Source organism: Arabidopsis lyrata (genome assembly GCF_000004255.2).
Source record: "Arabidopsis lyrata subsp. lyrata unplaced genomic scaffold ARALYscaffold_1, whole genome shotgun sequence".
Taxonomy (NCBI): Eukaryota; Viridiplantae; Streptophyta; class Magnoliopsida; order Brassicales; family Brassicaceae; genus Arabidopsis; species Arabidopsis lyrata.
The window spans coordinates 1,810,541-1,826,739 of NW_003302555.1; the positions used below are offsets into that span (position 1 = coordinate 1,810,541).

The following is a 16,199-nucleotide window of genomic DNA, read 5'->3' on the forward strand; positions in this document are numbered from 1 at the left end:
TCACATAAGCTTACAAAGAAAGGTGAAAAACCAATACTTGTATAAGATATTTATACAAAATAGAAGAAAGACAAACTCCAAATTCCTGATGAGGTTCCATCTAACCACAAGAAGGAAAGAAAAACAGTAACTGTAACACAAAAAGAAATCCGAAAACATTCTTTCTAACCTAGTTTCTTTTTTTCTTTTTTTGGAAAAATTCAGTATGTGGCAGGGGAAGTCAATTCCCGAACCTCGTAAAACCATCTGCATATTCACTTTCAAGTAAAAAGTTTTTCACTGCTTAGTTTCATCAAATAAGCAGAACAAAACTTAACACTACAAACACTCAATGGTATATCTTTTGAGGTTCGATCTTGACTCCTCCGCTTTTTCAAACTGAAATCTCTCTTTTTCACCGTTTTGTTATTTCCTGCAGAAAGAAGAAGAAAAGTATGATTACATAATGGCCTAAAAGTGAGAAGAATATGTTTAGTGAAAGTAGTACCTAATGGGTGGTTTTCAAGCAGTCTCACAAGACATGGAAGCTTTGATTCTCTCAACAGTGCAAGCTATTAGATTGTTGACAGTTGCAACAGAGCCAAGAGACAGCTTAGCCGTAGGAACTGAGTCAACCAGAATCTGAAAAGCAACGGTCAAGAGTGACCCTCCATCTCCACCAGGGGCTCCACTATTGGCATTACCATCAGGAAGAATAGCAAAACCTGACGGAAGCAGAGCCACATAGTCCGGATCACCTCCATTAAGCACTATATTCATCGCTACAATATCGACTGGAGCATAGATCACAAAGGAAGCTGTAGGGTCAGTGCAGCTCTCTTGTAGAATCAGCATATTGCTCTGGCTTGAATTTGCACTCTGTGACATAAGGATTGAAAAGTATTAGCTAGGATCAGATGATTATAACAAGAGTTCAAAACCCGGTTTAACTCACATTTACCCGAAGAAGAGAAACACAGTTCCCGGTATCCCTCCCGTTAGCAATATGTGCCATTTCTTGCACAACTCCTCCATTAGACAGAATATCCCACTGAAAAAACTCACAAAAACATCAAAACTCTGTCCAAAACAGAGCGAGAGAGCGTATTAACTGAAAGAGTTACCTCATTTCTTGAATTCTCATCTCTGAGGAAGTCAAAGACTCGCTTTGGAGGAACAGGGATCCAAAAGGAAGTGGCTGCACTGAGAACAATACCCGGAGGCCTTCCTGGATCATCCACACTCTTCCTAGTCATCACTCTAACATCTTCAGCTCCTGTACCGGACAGTGTAGTCCACGTATGAGCGGTTGAAGCACTCACTCCTGCACAGAAGCTTATAACCATCCGCTCCGCCAATTTCAGCATACTCCTCCTCCCTTCTTGGTTAGTTATAACTGCATATTCATCAATATAGAACTGTGATTCTGACTCAGATTCTGAATCTGAGAAAGTGATTATGAAACAAACAGTATGTTATACCGCCAACTTCTCCAGACGAAATGTTTGTAGCCATGACACTAGCTAACCGCTCGCATTGGCGGTCAAGAATCGCTACCCAGCGTTTAGCACCAAAGGCATGACCAGTACTAACCATGTGTTTGTATAAGTTATGAACCCCTCTGTCATCAACTTCCACATGCTCCACCCAAGTCACCTGTTACATTAATTCTCTCTGCTTAGGTAAACATTTTGAATTTTGTCTATGTTGCATGTATAACCTAATGTTTTTATTATATACCTTAGAATATCCATTTGGCATTTCTTGAATCAAACATCCTGAAGCTCGCCGCCTGCATCTAGCTGGGGGATTTGGCTGGAGACTATCCAAAGAAATATCGACAACCGCCCACGAACCATCTCCTTGTTGTTTACAGTAACGTGCGAAATAGGTTTCACGGGTCGGGACTAATGGAGATGGAACTTGAAACTCTGCAGTCATCTGCAAAACAGAGTGGTTATTTCAGTTCTAAGGTATTAGTTTGGAATTAGATTTTTACAGAATGAAAGCAAAAAAATTACCACTTGAAGAGCTCCATTATAGTTTCCTGCAACTCCTGTCGATAAAACCGCTAATGTTATCGCTCTAGAAACCATCCCGGCGAAAATCGTCGACCATTGATTCTGCAACATCATATCAATGTTGTCAAACTAAACAGAGAAGATTGCTTTTGAATATATAAAAAATGAAAATGTGAATTACCACATCCATGAGAATCTCAACGATGTTAACATGATTCATGATTACAACCGCGCTTTCTCGCGAAGCTTCGGATCTATATCCAGCCGGTCTAGGTCCGATCCCTCTAGGAAACGTCCGTGCATACTCTTCTTCATCTAAAACCAAACTCTTCCACAGAGGCTCGTCCACTTGAACCATCCTCACGAGCTCTTCCACTGCAGCCACGGCTAAGTCGATGATGACCGGTTTATCAGATTCTGTAGGTGCAGTGATGGACTTAAGGAGATCGGTTGGATTGTTTCCATAAGCTTCTCCACCAAGATTTCCCATGGCAAGTTCTAGAGGACGTGGAGGAAGAGGAGGAGGAGACATAAGTGGATAGTTTGAAACTGGCTTGCCTACATATTTGGCTGCAATCGCGGATATACGGTCGATCTAGACAGACAAACAAGAGAGAGTATTGATTCATATGGTTTTCAAAGTTGGGTCACAAGAAGAACAAACGTTGTGACTTATGTTGTTGTTATCTAAAATTGATAATCATAAATTATAAATAATTGCGTTTTTTCTATTCTTCATTGCAAAAAAAAATTGTGAGTCTCTAATATCAAGTTTTTGATTCTATGATTATTAAATAGAGTGAAATGATATTAAGAAAGCGATATAATATTAGTGGTATACTTTTTCTTACCAAAAAAAAAATATTAGTGGTAAACTTTTTTCTAATTTAAGTGTAAAATATCAAAAATCAAAACATGTTAATTAAATAAGATTTTAAATGTTCTTTAGTTTGATTCTCATACCTCTTCCCTTAATCGAGCATTTTCGAGACGGAGTTGGTGTTCGTCGAAGGACATTTCTCCGATAGCCGTTGGACCACCACAGTTAGGACACGAAGCATTTGCAAGAGCCTCTCGATATCTTAAGTTGTCATTTCGAAGCTTTTCGTTCTCCGCCCGAAGATGCGAGTTCTCGTGCCTCTCGTGATGATTCTGCGCAAATAAAACTCATATTTCCGTTATCTCTATAGTTTTATACAAGTGAGTTATTGCTAATTTGGGTAAAACGAAGCAACATATGATTTTACTAAAAACGAGGAAAATTATAAGTTTCATAGATAACACTTGTGTACACGTTATGTGTTTCACCTTATTTGCATAACGTAAGCATATGTGTCCAAAACGTTTCTATCGACAGTTTATATATGGCTCTAGCTTAGCTAATAAATAGGGAATTGTGTTTCAACCAAACAATTTTATATGGCTTGATCCGCCAAAACTATAGTTCTGCCAAATTAAAGAACACTTTTCAATTGGAAAAAAAAAATTATAGTAAGAATTTAAGTCAATTATATTGACTAGATCAAAAAAACTGCCAGAATTATACCAAAGTCAATAAATTCATTCAGAATGAAAACACCAGTCACCCAAAAACTTGTCTCGAGTGTGATTGAGATAAGATGCATATATAGGTCTACGTTTAAAGATAAGCCCTTCAATGTGTATATACAAAGATTTAATATGAATGGAATAACAATTTAACAAGTATATATATTTTCTCTAATATAGTTCCATTCATTAATGTATATGGTTCATAATATAAATTATACCTTCATTTGGGTGCGCTTGTTTTGGAACCAGAATTTGACCTGAAGAGGTTCCAAACCCAATTCACGGCTTAGTTGTTTCCTTTGCTTGTCATCTGGGTGAGGACACTCTTTGAAGAATCTATTGAACAACCAAAACAAAAGAATTGTCAAAAAATCAAGAAAATTGAAGTGAGTAAAATTATATACATACGCTTCCATCTCCTGGATCTGAAGTTGGGTGTGTCGATGATATCGTTTCTTCTTGTTAGGATGAAGAGGATCTTGATCGTTTCCTGATCCTCCTTCTTGATTCTCACTTCCCGATTTAGTATTGGGACTGTCGAATTCATCGTCCCGAAGAAATCCTTCATTGTTGTTGTCTTCTTGGTTGTAGTTGTGATTATTGCTATCTGCGTTGTTCATAGCCGCAAGCAACATATTTGGCTCGAACATCTTTTCTTACACTGGAAACTGAAAGCAAACCCTAGTAGCAAAAAGGAGTAGAGAGTTTTTGTCAAAAATTAGGGTTTGAAGAAGAAGGGAACTTTCTTCGAGGCTGAAAAATTATGGCAATACTTTTTCCACGTCAACAACTTTAAAACTTTGTTTTGTATGAACAACAACTTAAATCTTTCTTCTTGAAGATCTTACAAAAGGATATAAGCACAGAAAAAGAAGAAGTGGAGATGATTGTAGGAAGCAAAGGACCCACTAATTGAAAGCAAGAAAAAAAGACATCACAATCACATATTAATTTGTTATTAAATAACTAACCCAAAAATAATGAATTTCATATACTCCAAATTATTCAAACCTCCCAATTTTTTCCCTTTTGAAAAAAAAAAAAACTAACCAGCAGACCGAAATGAAAACTTTGATTGATTCAAAAATCATATGTAAAGTAGGAAATCAGTTGATGTCCAAAGAAAAAACTTAAGATTTCTACACTATAGTAGCTTTGATGGATGGTGATTTAATTTACATTTTCAAGGTATTTGATCAGTTTTGATTTAGATGGGATAGGAAAGAGAAGACGAAAAGAGAAATGTTGGACTCATTTGTTCAAAGCAAATAAAATGGGCAAAAAGTAGGTACACATAAATTCCCAACTCTATCCTGTTTATGAAAAAAACAATATTTTCGTGAGAGCAAAACAAAATGTAATTAAAAATACTAATCATCAGCAGATTTTTAAATAACAAACACTCTTCAGGAAAAAAGTGTAAACTACTATTTGGCGATTAAAAGAAAAAAAATTGAAATGAAAAAATAGTATTATATCTGTGCACGGTGCGACGGACCAACATATAGTTATTATACAACTTACAACCAACGTGACATAAGGCCTGGGTGATGTATTAAATTTTTCCAGCTATTTTTTTACTTCATCATCATCGTATTTAAACGTTTTTATTGCACACATAAATATGTAAATGTATACTAGTACTGTAAAGTATATACACGTGTTTAATTGTATATTAAAAGTTTTAAACAAACGTATGGTGAAAATAAGGAGATACGAAGAGAATACAAACCTTTAATCTTCTTCTTTATTGTTGTCTTGAAAGTTTCATCTCTGACTATATGCAGAAATTGATAAGATTATTAACTTATTTTAAAAAGGTAATTAGAAAGTAAAAAATAAACAAATTAGGAGAGGAATGAAAAAATATTAGAAGCAAGAAATCAACTAATGTTAAAGAATGAAAAATTTAAGACAAAAATTGATGACTAAGTGAAAATTCAACATAGAGGATATATTTAATTATAAAATCATTATGAAAGTGAGAGTTTTATGAAGAAGCTAAGAAATTTAAGAGTAATGGATCCAATACATTAAACAAATAAAAAAGTTTATTTGAATTAATGGATAAAATAACCAAAACAGCAGAAATGATGAGGTTTTCGAGACATACACTGGGAAGACGAAGCAACGAAAACCCTAGAGGGAGAGAGGAGTGGAGCGGTGTCTGGTCTGAGATTTGTTCCTCGGAAAACCGCTGATGGTTTTGTGAAGCGGTTTGTTGGCGAGCGAAGAGTTTGAAAGGTAGGTGCAAATCTTGGATGAAGAGAGAGAGAGGAAAAATGGGAGAGAGATGAGAGAGTAATGGCAGAGAGAATTGAGATGGTGCAATGAAATTAAATGGTGCGAGAGGGACACTTAATTATCTATCCTACACGCTTATAGATAGAGATAGAGAGAGAGAGAGAGAGAGAGAGAGAGAGAGAGAGAGCGGAGAGATTTGTTACAATTTTTTTTTTTTTTAACATGTATATTGTTATGTGTTGTTTTTATTTTTAATATTATATTGATGTGGGGAATGACGGCTAACGAGCTGTGAAACTAACCTTACATTTATTTATTATATTTATATATGTAGTTGTTTAAAAAAAATCATTAACATTTATTTATAACTTTTGCATATGAAATAAATCATCACTTAAACAAAATTAACTATATTGAAACTTGCTTAAATATAGTTCTCCATTTACAGAAAAAGCTAGACAATATTCCCCATTTTTTAAGGATATATAATCTACGTTTTAAAAGTAATTTTCTTAAATTTTAATACTCTTGTATAGAAGCAAATTTATGTAGATTTTTTAACTACAATATAATCTATATTATTAATTGGGAAGCATTGGATAATACATAACCTTATAAAGGGTAAAGAATTACAAAAAATGCCATTGGTTTTTAGTGTTTTTAAATAACTTCATTAAGGGTACAATAGTAATCACAAAATTAATATATTTAAATAAAAAATAGTTTAATTCTTTTAAATACTTATTAATTTCCAAAAAAATAAACTAATTTTCTCTCTCTTATTAATTATAAACGAAAATTTGAAATTAATTTTTTAAAAATTGTTAACCAATAGGAATTGAAAAACTAAGATTTGATATCCAACTAAGATTTTTTCTAAACCAATCCTAATAGACTATTCTATATCAAAAATACAAATAAAAATAATATCATTTTAATTCAAAATTAAAAAAAACTATCATTTAAAAAGATTTATCAATGGAGGATTTTAAGATTGAATTTGAAATTTGGTAAAAAAATTAAATGCAAATATTTTAATATTCAGTTTTGTTATAATATTTTTATTACAAATTTTGAAATATAAAACGAAATTTTATTTCATAATTTCTAAAAAACCATATTAAATATTAACAAATATTTATTTTTACTATGAAATAAACTCAAATAATAATAAATTTTAAGTAATTATCATAATGGTTTTCGTTTAGAGCAATTTTTGAAAAAATCTAAACAATATAATGTACATATTAATTTTGAAATATTTTGTGTTTTATTTTTTTCTTTTCAACTCAGATCTTCCTTAAATAATAACTAGATGCAAATATTATTTAAGGAAGATTTTAAGATTGAATTTAAAATTTGGTAAAAAAATTAAATGCAAATATTTTAATATTCAGTTTTGTTATAATATTTTTATTACAAATTTTGAAATATAAAACAAAATTTTATTTCATAATTTCTAAAAAACCATATTAAATATTAACAAATATTTATTTTTACTATGAAATAAACTCAAATAATAATAAATTTTAAGTAATTATCATAATGGTTTTCGTTTAGAGTAATTTTTGAAAAAATCTAAACAATAGAATGTACATATTAATTTTGAAATATTTTGTGTTTTATTTTTTTCTTTTCAACTCAGATCTTCCTTAAATAAATCCATAATATATTGCACACAGTTTTTGAAGCAATAGCATATCCCTTTTATAGATGTATCTAAAACTTTTATTTTTAGTCCAAATATTGAACTAATTATGATTAAACAATTAAAAGAAGAATATGCAAAATTTAGCTAAGGAAAGAAACATTAATAAATTTGTTAAAATATTTGTAACTTTAACATCATACATATTAATCCGCAAAACTCACAGTATGTATTTTATGGTATTTTAAAGTAAGCAAACAAGAATTTGGAACATGGTTTTAATGGAATGAAATGAGAATAAGAATTACGAGACGGGATGGCAGGAGAACATAAATTAAAAATCAAACTTAATACTCAACTGGTATGAGTTTGTGTTATGAACACTATATAAAATAAATTTGTTTACACACATAACCTTATACGTACGTTTTTAGTTACAATTTATGACAGATACGGGACCGTAATATTTTTATTTCACGTATACGAGACGGGTTATGGGACAAAAAATTTATGACATATACAAGACGGGATAGGTTTTCTGTTCCAAAATAGTTACGCCTAGCTAATATACATGAAATAATCCAAACTAAACCGAATATGTATCCTATTTAACACATGTAATCAAACTGTTAGAAATATTTTGAATAGTTTAGAAAATAAAAACGTAACATCACTTAACTTTTGCAACTAAATAATATCTTAATTTTATATTAAATACAATTTCACACGTACGTGTAGGTCCGAATCTTAAAATATAACTATGCACTAACGCAACTAAATTTCGTTCATTACTCTAACTTTATAATATTTATATTATTACAAAGTTCACTAACACAACAAAATATTTTATATTTTTAAAATCTATATAACAATTTCTAAAAAAAATATCTCTGCACGTACATGTGGATCTAGATCTAATACACTAAAATATACATCATAAAAACAATAAAATAATCTATATTATATGAAAATTTGTAAGAAATGTTTTTGAAATATGAAACCCCGCACGTACGTGCGGGTCAGGATCTAGTTTTATTATTACATTGATAGATTCAAGGACTTATTATAGTTAACTTTTTATCTTTATGAGATATTAATTTAATTTTTACTTTCAAAATATATGATTCTTATATTTTTTACTATTTTAGTTTTTTTTATTATTATTTAATATCTTTGTTCTAAAATAAATATAATTGGAAAAGGGTATTTGAAAGAAGAAAATTTCATGATTCTTTTTCCATATGGCATTTTCTTATATATTATAGAATTTATGTTGTATGATTTAGTCAGACAGAAATTTATTGATCATATTTATTTTATTTCATTTTAAAGAAGGAAATCCCAAAATCATCACCTTTAGTTTTGTTTACCAAACAATTTTTTTTTTCTAGTTTAAGGAAAGCAATAAAATAATATGATTTCACTTTTTTCACAGTAAGACTTCATTTTACATGCGTAAGAGAATATACGTTTAACTATAACGTGCAATTAAGCTGTTTAAATACAGATACCCTTTAAAAAGGTGATAATTTGTAAAAGTCATGCATTCATCGTAATTTATCACGCGAGTATGTAGAAATATACTGCGTAATTACCTCGCTAGTCCTTAACGTACTTTAACACTCAAGTTTTCTTTTGAACAAGTTAATTTATAGTTTCATACAAATCTAGATTAGTTAAGTTAACTTAACTCGTATAAAAAAAACATTAACCCTTCTCCCACCAAAAAAAAAACACTAACCCTTCTTTTTCTGATTTCCATTTTAAATACTATGTGTATATATATATATGTACATATACATATATATAGATGGAGGGAGTTATACGTACGTATGCGATAGGGTGGCGAATAGTTTCGTCGCATTAAATGTGTACACAGAGGCTGCATGGGCTTTAGGCCATTTACTGCTCTCATGCCTCTCTTGCACTTAACCTCCGCTTCCTTCTTCGTACTCTCATACTAAGAACACTAGTAAATAATTCAACGCCTAACATTTCAGTTTTATTTTTTCAATTTTAAAAAAAAGAAACATTTCGTTTTTATTTTCCACAATTTATTTCAAAAAGAATTGCTAGTAATAATTCAACGCCTAACATTTCAGTTTTATTTTCTCAATTAAAAAAAAAAAAGCATTTCAGTTTTATTTTCCTGGCTACTTCACTACAATTTATTTCAAAAAGAATTGCTACAAGACTATTCACATACATGTCCAAAGACCAAAAGTTGCATCACCGCAAAAATTTGATACATCTATAAGTTTCGTATAATTTTAATTAAAAGTCTTAGGGTGATAAATGATCTTCAATAACGACTACTTTTGTTTCATTCTCGGAAAGTCTCAAATAATTCAAAACTGTTGTCATTTTTCTAGTTAACAACGAAGATAGGGTGTTCTTTTTGGATCAATTCAAATATGAGATTCATAATGGAAACGTTTTGTTGAAAAATGTGGATGCTTTTGTAATAAATTCGAAATAGTAGGTATTGTATTTTGTTTCTCGGCTTCCTAGATGGGCCATAAGATAGATGGAAGTAAACTTTTGGCCCATTATAGATTTTATCCCAAACGAGTGGCAAGGCCGAAAGTCTCATACTCCGAGAGTGGGGAGTTAGTTAAGGAATAATTGATTGATTTTTTTTTTTTTTGGATGACTTGTTCACAAGAAACTGGGTGTATATTGTAATATCCAATTACTGAATTCAGCAACTTGGATGGTTTTCTATGAGAATGCAAGAACGTGGATTCCACATACTATAACAGTTTATTATAGTTTTTAACTTTGAGAGCTAGGGACTAATTAATATAACAATTCAGCCAACTACATGTTCTCCAAAGTCAATAGCTTTTCAAAGCGCAAAAGATGATTTGAAGCTTTCTTCATCGTTGCATAATTTTGAGTTTTTTTTTTTCTAATTCTGAAATTTTTAAAATTCAATTCAAAAAGATAGTGGAGGCCCTGCAATGTCCTCCTCGGCCTCCTCTGTTTTTCAAACCTAATTAAGAATCAGAGGAATAATGCAAATAGGTTTTATCTAAATCATATTAGACATTTCTCCATGGACTATTTCAATGCCTCTGGATGATCTATAAAAGGCCTGAGAATGTCTCCTTCATCTTCATCTCCAAGCTCGATCTCAGCTTTCTTGGCTAGCACTCAACAAATCAAACGAGCTAAGAAAGGACATAGAGATGGCGAGCAAGAACCTTCTGGCCCTTGTGGTTCTTCTTAGCGTCCTTGGAGTTTCTGTTGCCTATCCAAAGTTGATCCCTACCCTCGACTACTACCAGTCTAAGTGTCCCGACGCAGAGCGCATTGTTCGTCGTGTCACAGAACAATATGTTTCTCGGAAGCCAAGCCTTGCCGCTTCGCTTCTAAGGATGCATTTTCATGATTGTTTCGTCAGAGTAAGCTTGCTTCACTTCTCCGAGACTTTAATAATGGATATGAGAAAAAATAGCCCTAACTCTTTTTAATGATTCATGAAGGGATGTGATGGTTCCGTTCTTCTGAAAACTCCAAAGAATGATGCGGAAAGAAACGCTATCCCCAACCTGACCCTGAGAGGCTTTGAAGTGGTGGATGCGGCCAAGACAGCGCTCGAGAAGAAGTGTCCCAATCTCGTTTCTTGCGCTGATGTTCTTGCCTTGGTCGCCAGAGATGCCGTCGCAGTGGTAACATTTTCGCATTGGACTCATTCCAAAATTAAAGCCTACTATGTATATATAACTTGTTGTCTCTTAACAGATCAAGGGACCATGGTGGCCGGTTCCATTGGGCCGCAGGGATGGACGCATCTCAAAATTGACAGATGCATTGCAAAATTTACCATCTCCTTTCGCCGACATAAAGACGCTGAAGAAGAACTTTGCGGACAAGGGTCTTAACGCTAAAGACCTTGTCGTTCTCTCAGGTATTATTTTCTTATGTGCGTGCAATCTCAAAAGTTATCAATTTGAGAGTTGAAAGCTGAATAAAAATGGTTTCTTGATTAGGGGGTCACACCATTGGAATCTCCAGTTGCGCTCTCGTCAACACACGTATCTACAACTTCACAGGAAAGGGCGATTTTGACCCATCCATGAACCCTAGCTACGTGAGGGCGTTGAAGAAGAAGTGCAGCCCTACAGATTTCAAATCCGTACTGGAAATGGACCCAGGCAGTGCCAAGAAATTCGACCCTCACTACTTCACTGCCGTGGCTCAGAAGAAAGGTCTCTTCATATCTGACTCTACCCTTCTCGATGACCTTGAGACCAAACTCTACGTCCAGACCGCTAACGAGGTTACTTTCAATAAAGATTTCTCCGATTCCATGGTCAAACTTGGTAAAGTCCAAATTCTTACCGGGAAAAATGGTGAGATCAGGAAGAGATGCGCCTTCCCTAACTGAGTATCTATCTAAAAAAAACTGATGTTTATTTGAATGATTTAATCCTGCAGTATGCAATCCTTTGTTTTTGTACGTTATTCCGTTTGCTCCAAGTCTGTTTTCAGACAGAGTTTTCAATTTTCCTTTGTATGATGTTGTTCGGATGTCTCATAAAAGTCAACAGACTATATATCTTTTGCACTTAATCCATAATTATTTCGTTTTCTTCATCTTTCCAACCAAATAAGAGTTAGCGCACTCGAGATACGAGTAAAGCAGAGGAGAAGAGAAGATTCGGGCATCTGAAACCCTAATTTCGTCCACGTAGACATCACTCTCGACATCGAATATCTAATCGCAGCCGTCAATTCAAGCCTCCAACAGTGAGTCATTGTGTCCTCAAAGCGCCTTCTTCCACTTGCGAGATTTATAAACCTAAAAAGATCTCTAAGTCAATCGATTTCCCTCAAAAAGTCAAAATGAAGATTCTAAAAATTTGCTATTTTTCCCTGAGACCCTAGTACACAACCCTTGCGTTTCAATTTTCCATGAAACAAACCATTGAACAAGTACTAGAATATGACTTCCAACTCAAAACCAATTTACAATGAATTAGCCAATATATCTTATATACTAGTCAAAATGACTTATTATTGACAATGTGGGATATTATTATCCTTAATATATACACCACTCGAAGTGATGACTCTATCCATTGATTTCGGTATGCTCGTACATGGATCAGCGGACCAACTATTGGGTCGGACCGATCGTGGATTAGATTGGATATGTATGGATCTGGCTTTAATACAATATTAGAATATTAGCTTCCAACTCAAAATCAATTGGCACTGAGTGGATTAACCCATTTATCTTATATCCTAGTCAATATCTCATGTCCTTTTCAATATAAGATATTATTATCCCTAATAACAACCTCTAAATTACTTACTTAGCTGCTCGAGAACAAACGAGAATAATAAGACTAAACAAAAGCAAGTCACTCAAATAATTTACTTTGACAAATTGTTGTTTTGCAGTAATAGAAAATATAACTGTTACAACAGTAATACTTCTTACCGTTATTATTAGCTTCGCGCAAATATATAAACGAAATCAACCTACTTTGCTTATAAATGTATATGTTCTTCCCCCAGCCCCTTCTTTAAGAAATCATAAGTCTTCTTTGAGGTCGGCGTTGAATCCGCATAGAACGGTCGAACTCAGTTTAGCTAAAAATGTTTTTTTTAAAATGTTGTTGGAATGTTAAATTTATCCTCCCACAAAGTGACACCCCTAAGTCAGTGCCGTGCTAAGACATACGAAGGCTTAAGGCGAACTTAAAAAATGTGGTCTTAATAATAAAAATATTGTCTCAAAACATACATAATAGTGTCAACAAAAGATCAAAAATAGAGAAATTCTAAGGTGCAATTTTTCTTCCTTTCTTTCCTAGAAAATCATTCACCAAACTCGTATAATCGAGTTTTTTTACCAGTTTCCTCTCTATTGATATTATAGCCAAACCATTTAACTTTTGACTATCTAAATGTCTTTTTGTCTAGGTTTTCTTTTAATTATATTTTTATTATCGTTTAAGTTTCTTATTCCTTTTCTAAATTATTCTTTAAGACCACCATTAACAAGGGTATCTTAAGAGTTCTTAAGTAAGAAATGTGGCTTAGCTAAGACCCAAAACTAAGAAAAGTGGCTTAGCTAAGACCCAAAACTAACCTTAAGAACCAACCACATGTCATATTATTACTTTAATACTTCTAAGAACCATTTTTAAGATACCATTGTTAATCATGTTCTAATGATGCTCTAAGCATAATCATGTGGGCATGTGGATTGTGGCCTTATTTTATTATGTATTAAACAAAAAATGCTAAACGTGTAAGAAATTTCCATATACAAATAAAAAGTATGATAGCAATTATAAGGATTTGGGCTTTAATACACAAAGAACTCAAAACAGATTTATAAAACTAATGAAACCCATAAGAAGCCTTATTAAAAAATGTGGCCTACTAAATTTTAAAAATCTGGTGGCCTTAGGCAAATGCCTTTCTCCCAAGGCATTAAGCACGGCACTGCCCCTAACCTAGCTATTATTTGTATAAATTTATTTTTTTTTTCAAATTACTTTGGTTTTTCGGATTAATTACTAAATTTTGATATATGTTTAACCGGTCTAATTTTAACTTACATATTAATTATATAAAATGGTTTCATTTAAAAAAAGCTTAACTTTCAAATTTTAAACTGTGAAAACAAACAAAACTTGACTTTTTGTCTTTAGAGTTTTCTTTGGTCCATTAGAGGTGAATTTCACGTCAATTAAATTTAACACTAAGTTTCTAATTAATTTTTATTAAAAATATCTTTTTCACGTTTGGTTTTTAGAATTTATAACTAAATTTTTCTTATATATACCGTTTTTTGTAATGATTATTTATACCGTTGTGATTTAACTTATAAAGGTTTAATTATACAAAATCTTTTTTTTGTGAAAAACTCAAATCTGAAAGTTAAAAACTGTGAAAATAAACCGAACTTGACATTATGTCTTTTGGATTTTCTTTGGTCTATTAAAGGTGTTATTATAAGTTCAATATGTTCTCACTTAAGTTTAGTGGTTGTTATATGGCTTGTGTCTCACCTAATTAAGATGAAATCAAGGATACAGTATAATTTTTTTAGATTATTCTATGTGGGGGAAGTCGATCGACTTAGGTGGTGTTATTCAATGATGGATTTTAATAGAATTGAAATCCAACACTAATACAGTGTTATTCAACTAATGATTATAAATCTAACGTTAAAATCTGGTGTTATTAGATCTTATACTTCATTAGATTTTAAAAGTTTGGTGTTATTCAATAGTGGAGTTAAAGTCAATTCTTTAAAGTTTGTAAAATCCAGTGTTATTCAAAACTAAAAGACTTGTAAAATCTTTGTATATTAAGTCATTTCAAATGAAACCTCTTTGGAGTTTCATGAGTAAATTATTAGAATCAAAATCGAAGATATACTGCAGAGATTTTGATATTCACATTCCACACAAACAGATTCTTAAAACCAATATCAAAAAACAAATCTAAACCTTAAAGAATTGATTTTAACTCCACCATTGAATAACACCCCCTTAGAGATTCTAGGTTTATTGATTTCGGAGGAGATAAGGAAATGGAAGAAGACGATTTGAGGACACACTAGACTGTTGGAGGATTGAATTTCCAGTTAATTATCTCTGTTTGGTCTAGGTTTAACCAAATTAAAAACTCAACTAATTAAGAAACTGATCAAAGTGAAAACAAAAAACTTTTTCCATTACAAACACAGTCACCATTAAGAATCAAAGTTAAGTTACTCAATAGAATACAATTATTCATTGAAGAAACAGAACACAACACCAATTAAAGCTCGACTTCCGTGAAAGAAATAAAGAAAGATAAACAAGCAGAAAGCGTTTAGACTCAAAATCATACGGAACCCGTCTGATGGATCCAAATTAGTTAGGGAATTTGAACCCGTCTGATGGATCGATTTTGATTTTCTAGGAAAGAAAGGAAGAAAAATTGTACCTTAGAATTTCTCTATTTTTGGTCTTTTGTTGACACTATTATGTATGTTTTGAGACAATATTTTTATTATTAAGACCACATTTTTTAAGTTCGCCTTAAGCCTTCGTATGTCTTAGCACGGCACTGACTTAGGAGTGTCACTTTGTGGGAGGATAAATTTAACATTCCAACAACATTTAAAAAAAAACATTTTTAGCTAAACTGAGTTCGACCGTTCTATGCGGATTCAACGCCGACCTCAAAGAAGACTTATGATTTCTTAAAGAAGGGGCTGGGGGAAGAACATATACATTTATAAGCAAAGTAGGTTGATTTCGTTTATATATTTGCGCGAAGCTAATAATAACGGTAAGAAGTATTACTGTTGTAACAGTTATATTTTCTATTACTGCAAAACAACAATTTGTCAAAGTAAATTATTTGAGTGACTTGCTTTTGTTTAGTCTTATTATACTCGTTTGTTCTCGAGCAGCTAAGTAAGTAATTTAGAGGTTGTTATTAGGGATAATAATATCTTATATTGAAAAGGACATGAGATATTGACTAGGATATAAGATAAATGGGTTAATCCACTCAGTGCCAATTGATTTTGAGTTGGAAGCTAATATTCTAATATTGTATTAAAGCCAGATCCATACATATCCAATCTAATCCACGATCGGTCCGACCCAATAGTTGGTCCGCTGATCCATGTACGAGCATACCGAAATCAATGGATAGAGTCATCACTTCGAGTGGTGTATATATTAAGGATAATAATATCCCACATTGTCAATAATAAGTCATTTTGACTAGTA

General features: G+C 32.4%; 2 protein-coding genes across 4 annotated transcripts; one reads left to right on the forward strand and one right to left on the reverse strand.

Moving 5' to 3' along the window:
* Nucleotides 1-17: 17 nt before the first annotated feature.
* On the reverse strand, nt 18-5,934 carry LOC110225418 (homeobox-leucine zipper protein HDG2). 3 transcript variants are annotated; one of them, XM_021015125.1, is made up of 13 exons: nt 5,665-5,933; nt 5,284-5,328; nt 3,960-4,232; nt 3,770-3,887; nt 2,964-3,152; nt 2,182-2,595; nt 2,001-2,102; nt 1,720-1,920; nt 1,461-1,635; nt 1,104-1,375; nt 935-1,030; nt 488-858; nt 18-412 (listed from the first exon to the last, which is right to left on the reverse strand). In XM_021015125.1, exons 3-12 carry the CDS (start codon nt 4,199-4,201, stop codon nt 502-504), a joined length of 2,166 nt encoding a protein of 721 aa, XP_020870784.1. In that variant the 5' UTR covers nt 4,202-4,232; nt 5,284-5,328; nt 5,665-5,933; the 3' UTR covers nt 18-412; nt 488-501. The 3 variants fall into 3 exon arrangements, with proteins under 3 accessions (XP_020870784.1, XP_020870786.1, XP_020870785.1); XM_021015127.1 differs by having other exon boundaries at nt 22-412; nt 941-1,030; nt 5,665-5,934; XM_021015126.1 differs by lacking the exon at nt 5,284-5,328 and having other exon boundaries at nt 22-412.
* A 4,516-nt stretch (nt 5,935-10,450) lies between these two features.
* Nucleotides 10,451-12,021, forward strand: LOC9325605 (peroxidase 2). The gene is made up of 4 exons (XM_002889495.2): nt 10,451-10,850; nt 10,932-11,117; nt 11,191-11,356; nt 11,439-12,021. Exons 1-4 carry the CDS (start codon nt 10,635-10,637, stop codon nt 11,834-11,836), a joined length of 966 nt encoding a protein of 321 aa, XP_002889541.1. The 5' UTR covers nt 10,451-10,634; the 3' UTR covers nt 11,837-12,021.
* The last annotated feature ends 4,178 nt before the right edge of the window (nt 12,022-16,199 follow it).

Bases quoted from the DNA above. Each gene is read 5' to 3' on its own strand.
- LOC9325605 (XM_002889495.2), top strand. From the start codon at position 10,635: ATGGCGAGCAAGAACCTTCTGGCCCTTGTGGTTCTTCTTAGCGTCCTT. The intron at 11,118-11,190 runs GTAACATTTTCG...GTCTCTTAACAG, and splicing joins CCAGAGATGCCGTCGCAGTG to ATCAAGGGACCATGGTGGCC. The intron at 11,357-11,438 runs GTATTATTTTCT...TTTCTTGATTAG, and splicing joins AGACCTTGTCGTTCTCTCAG to GGGGTCACACCATTGGAATC.
- LOC110225418 (XM_021015125.1), bottom strand. From the start codon at position 4,201: ATGTTCGAGCCAAATATGTTGCTTGCGGCTATGAACAACGCAGATAGC. The intron at 2,596-2,963 runs GTATGAGAATCA...TTGTCTGTCTAG, and splicing joins ATGCTCGATTAAGGGAAGAG to ATCGACCGTATATCCGCGAT. The intron at 1,921-2,000 runs GTAATTTTTTTG...TCTGTTTTGCAG, and splicing joins ATAATGGAGCTCTTCAAGTG to ATGACTGCAGAGTTTCAAGT.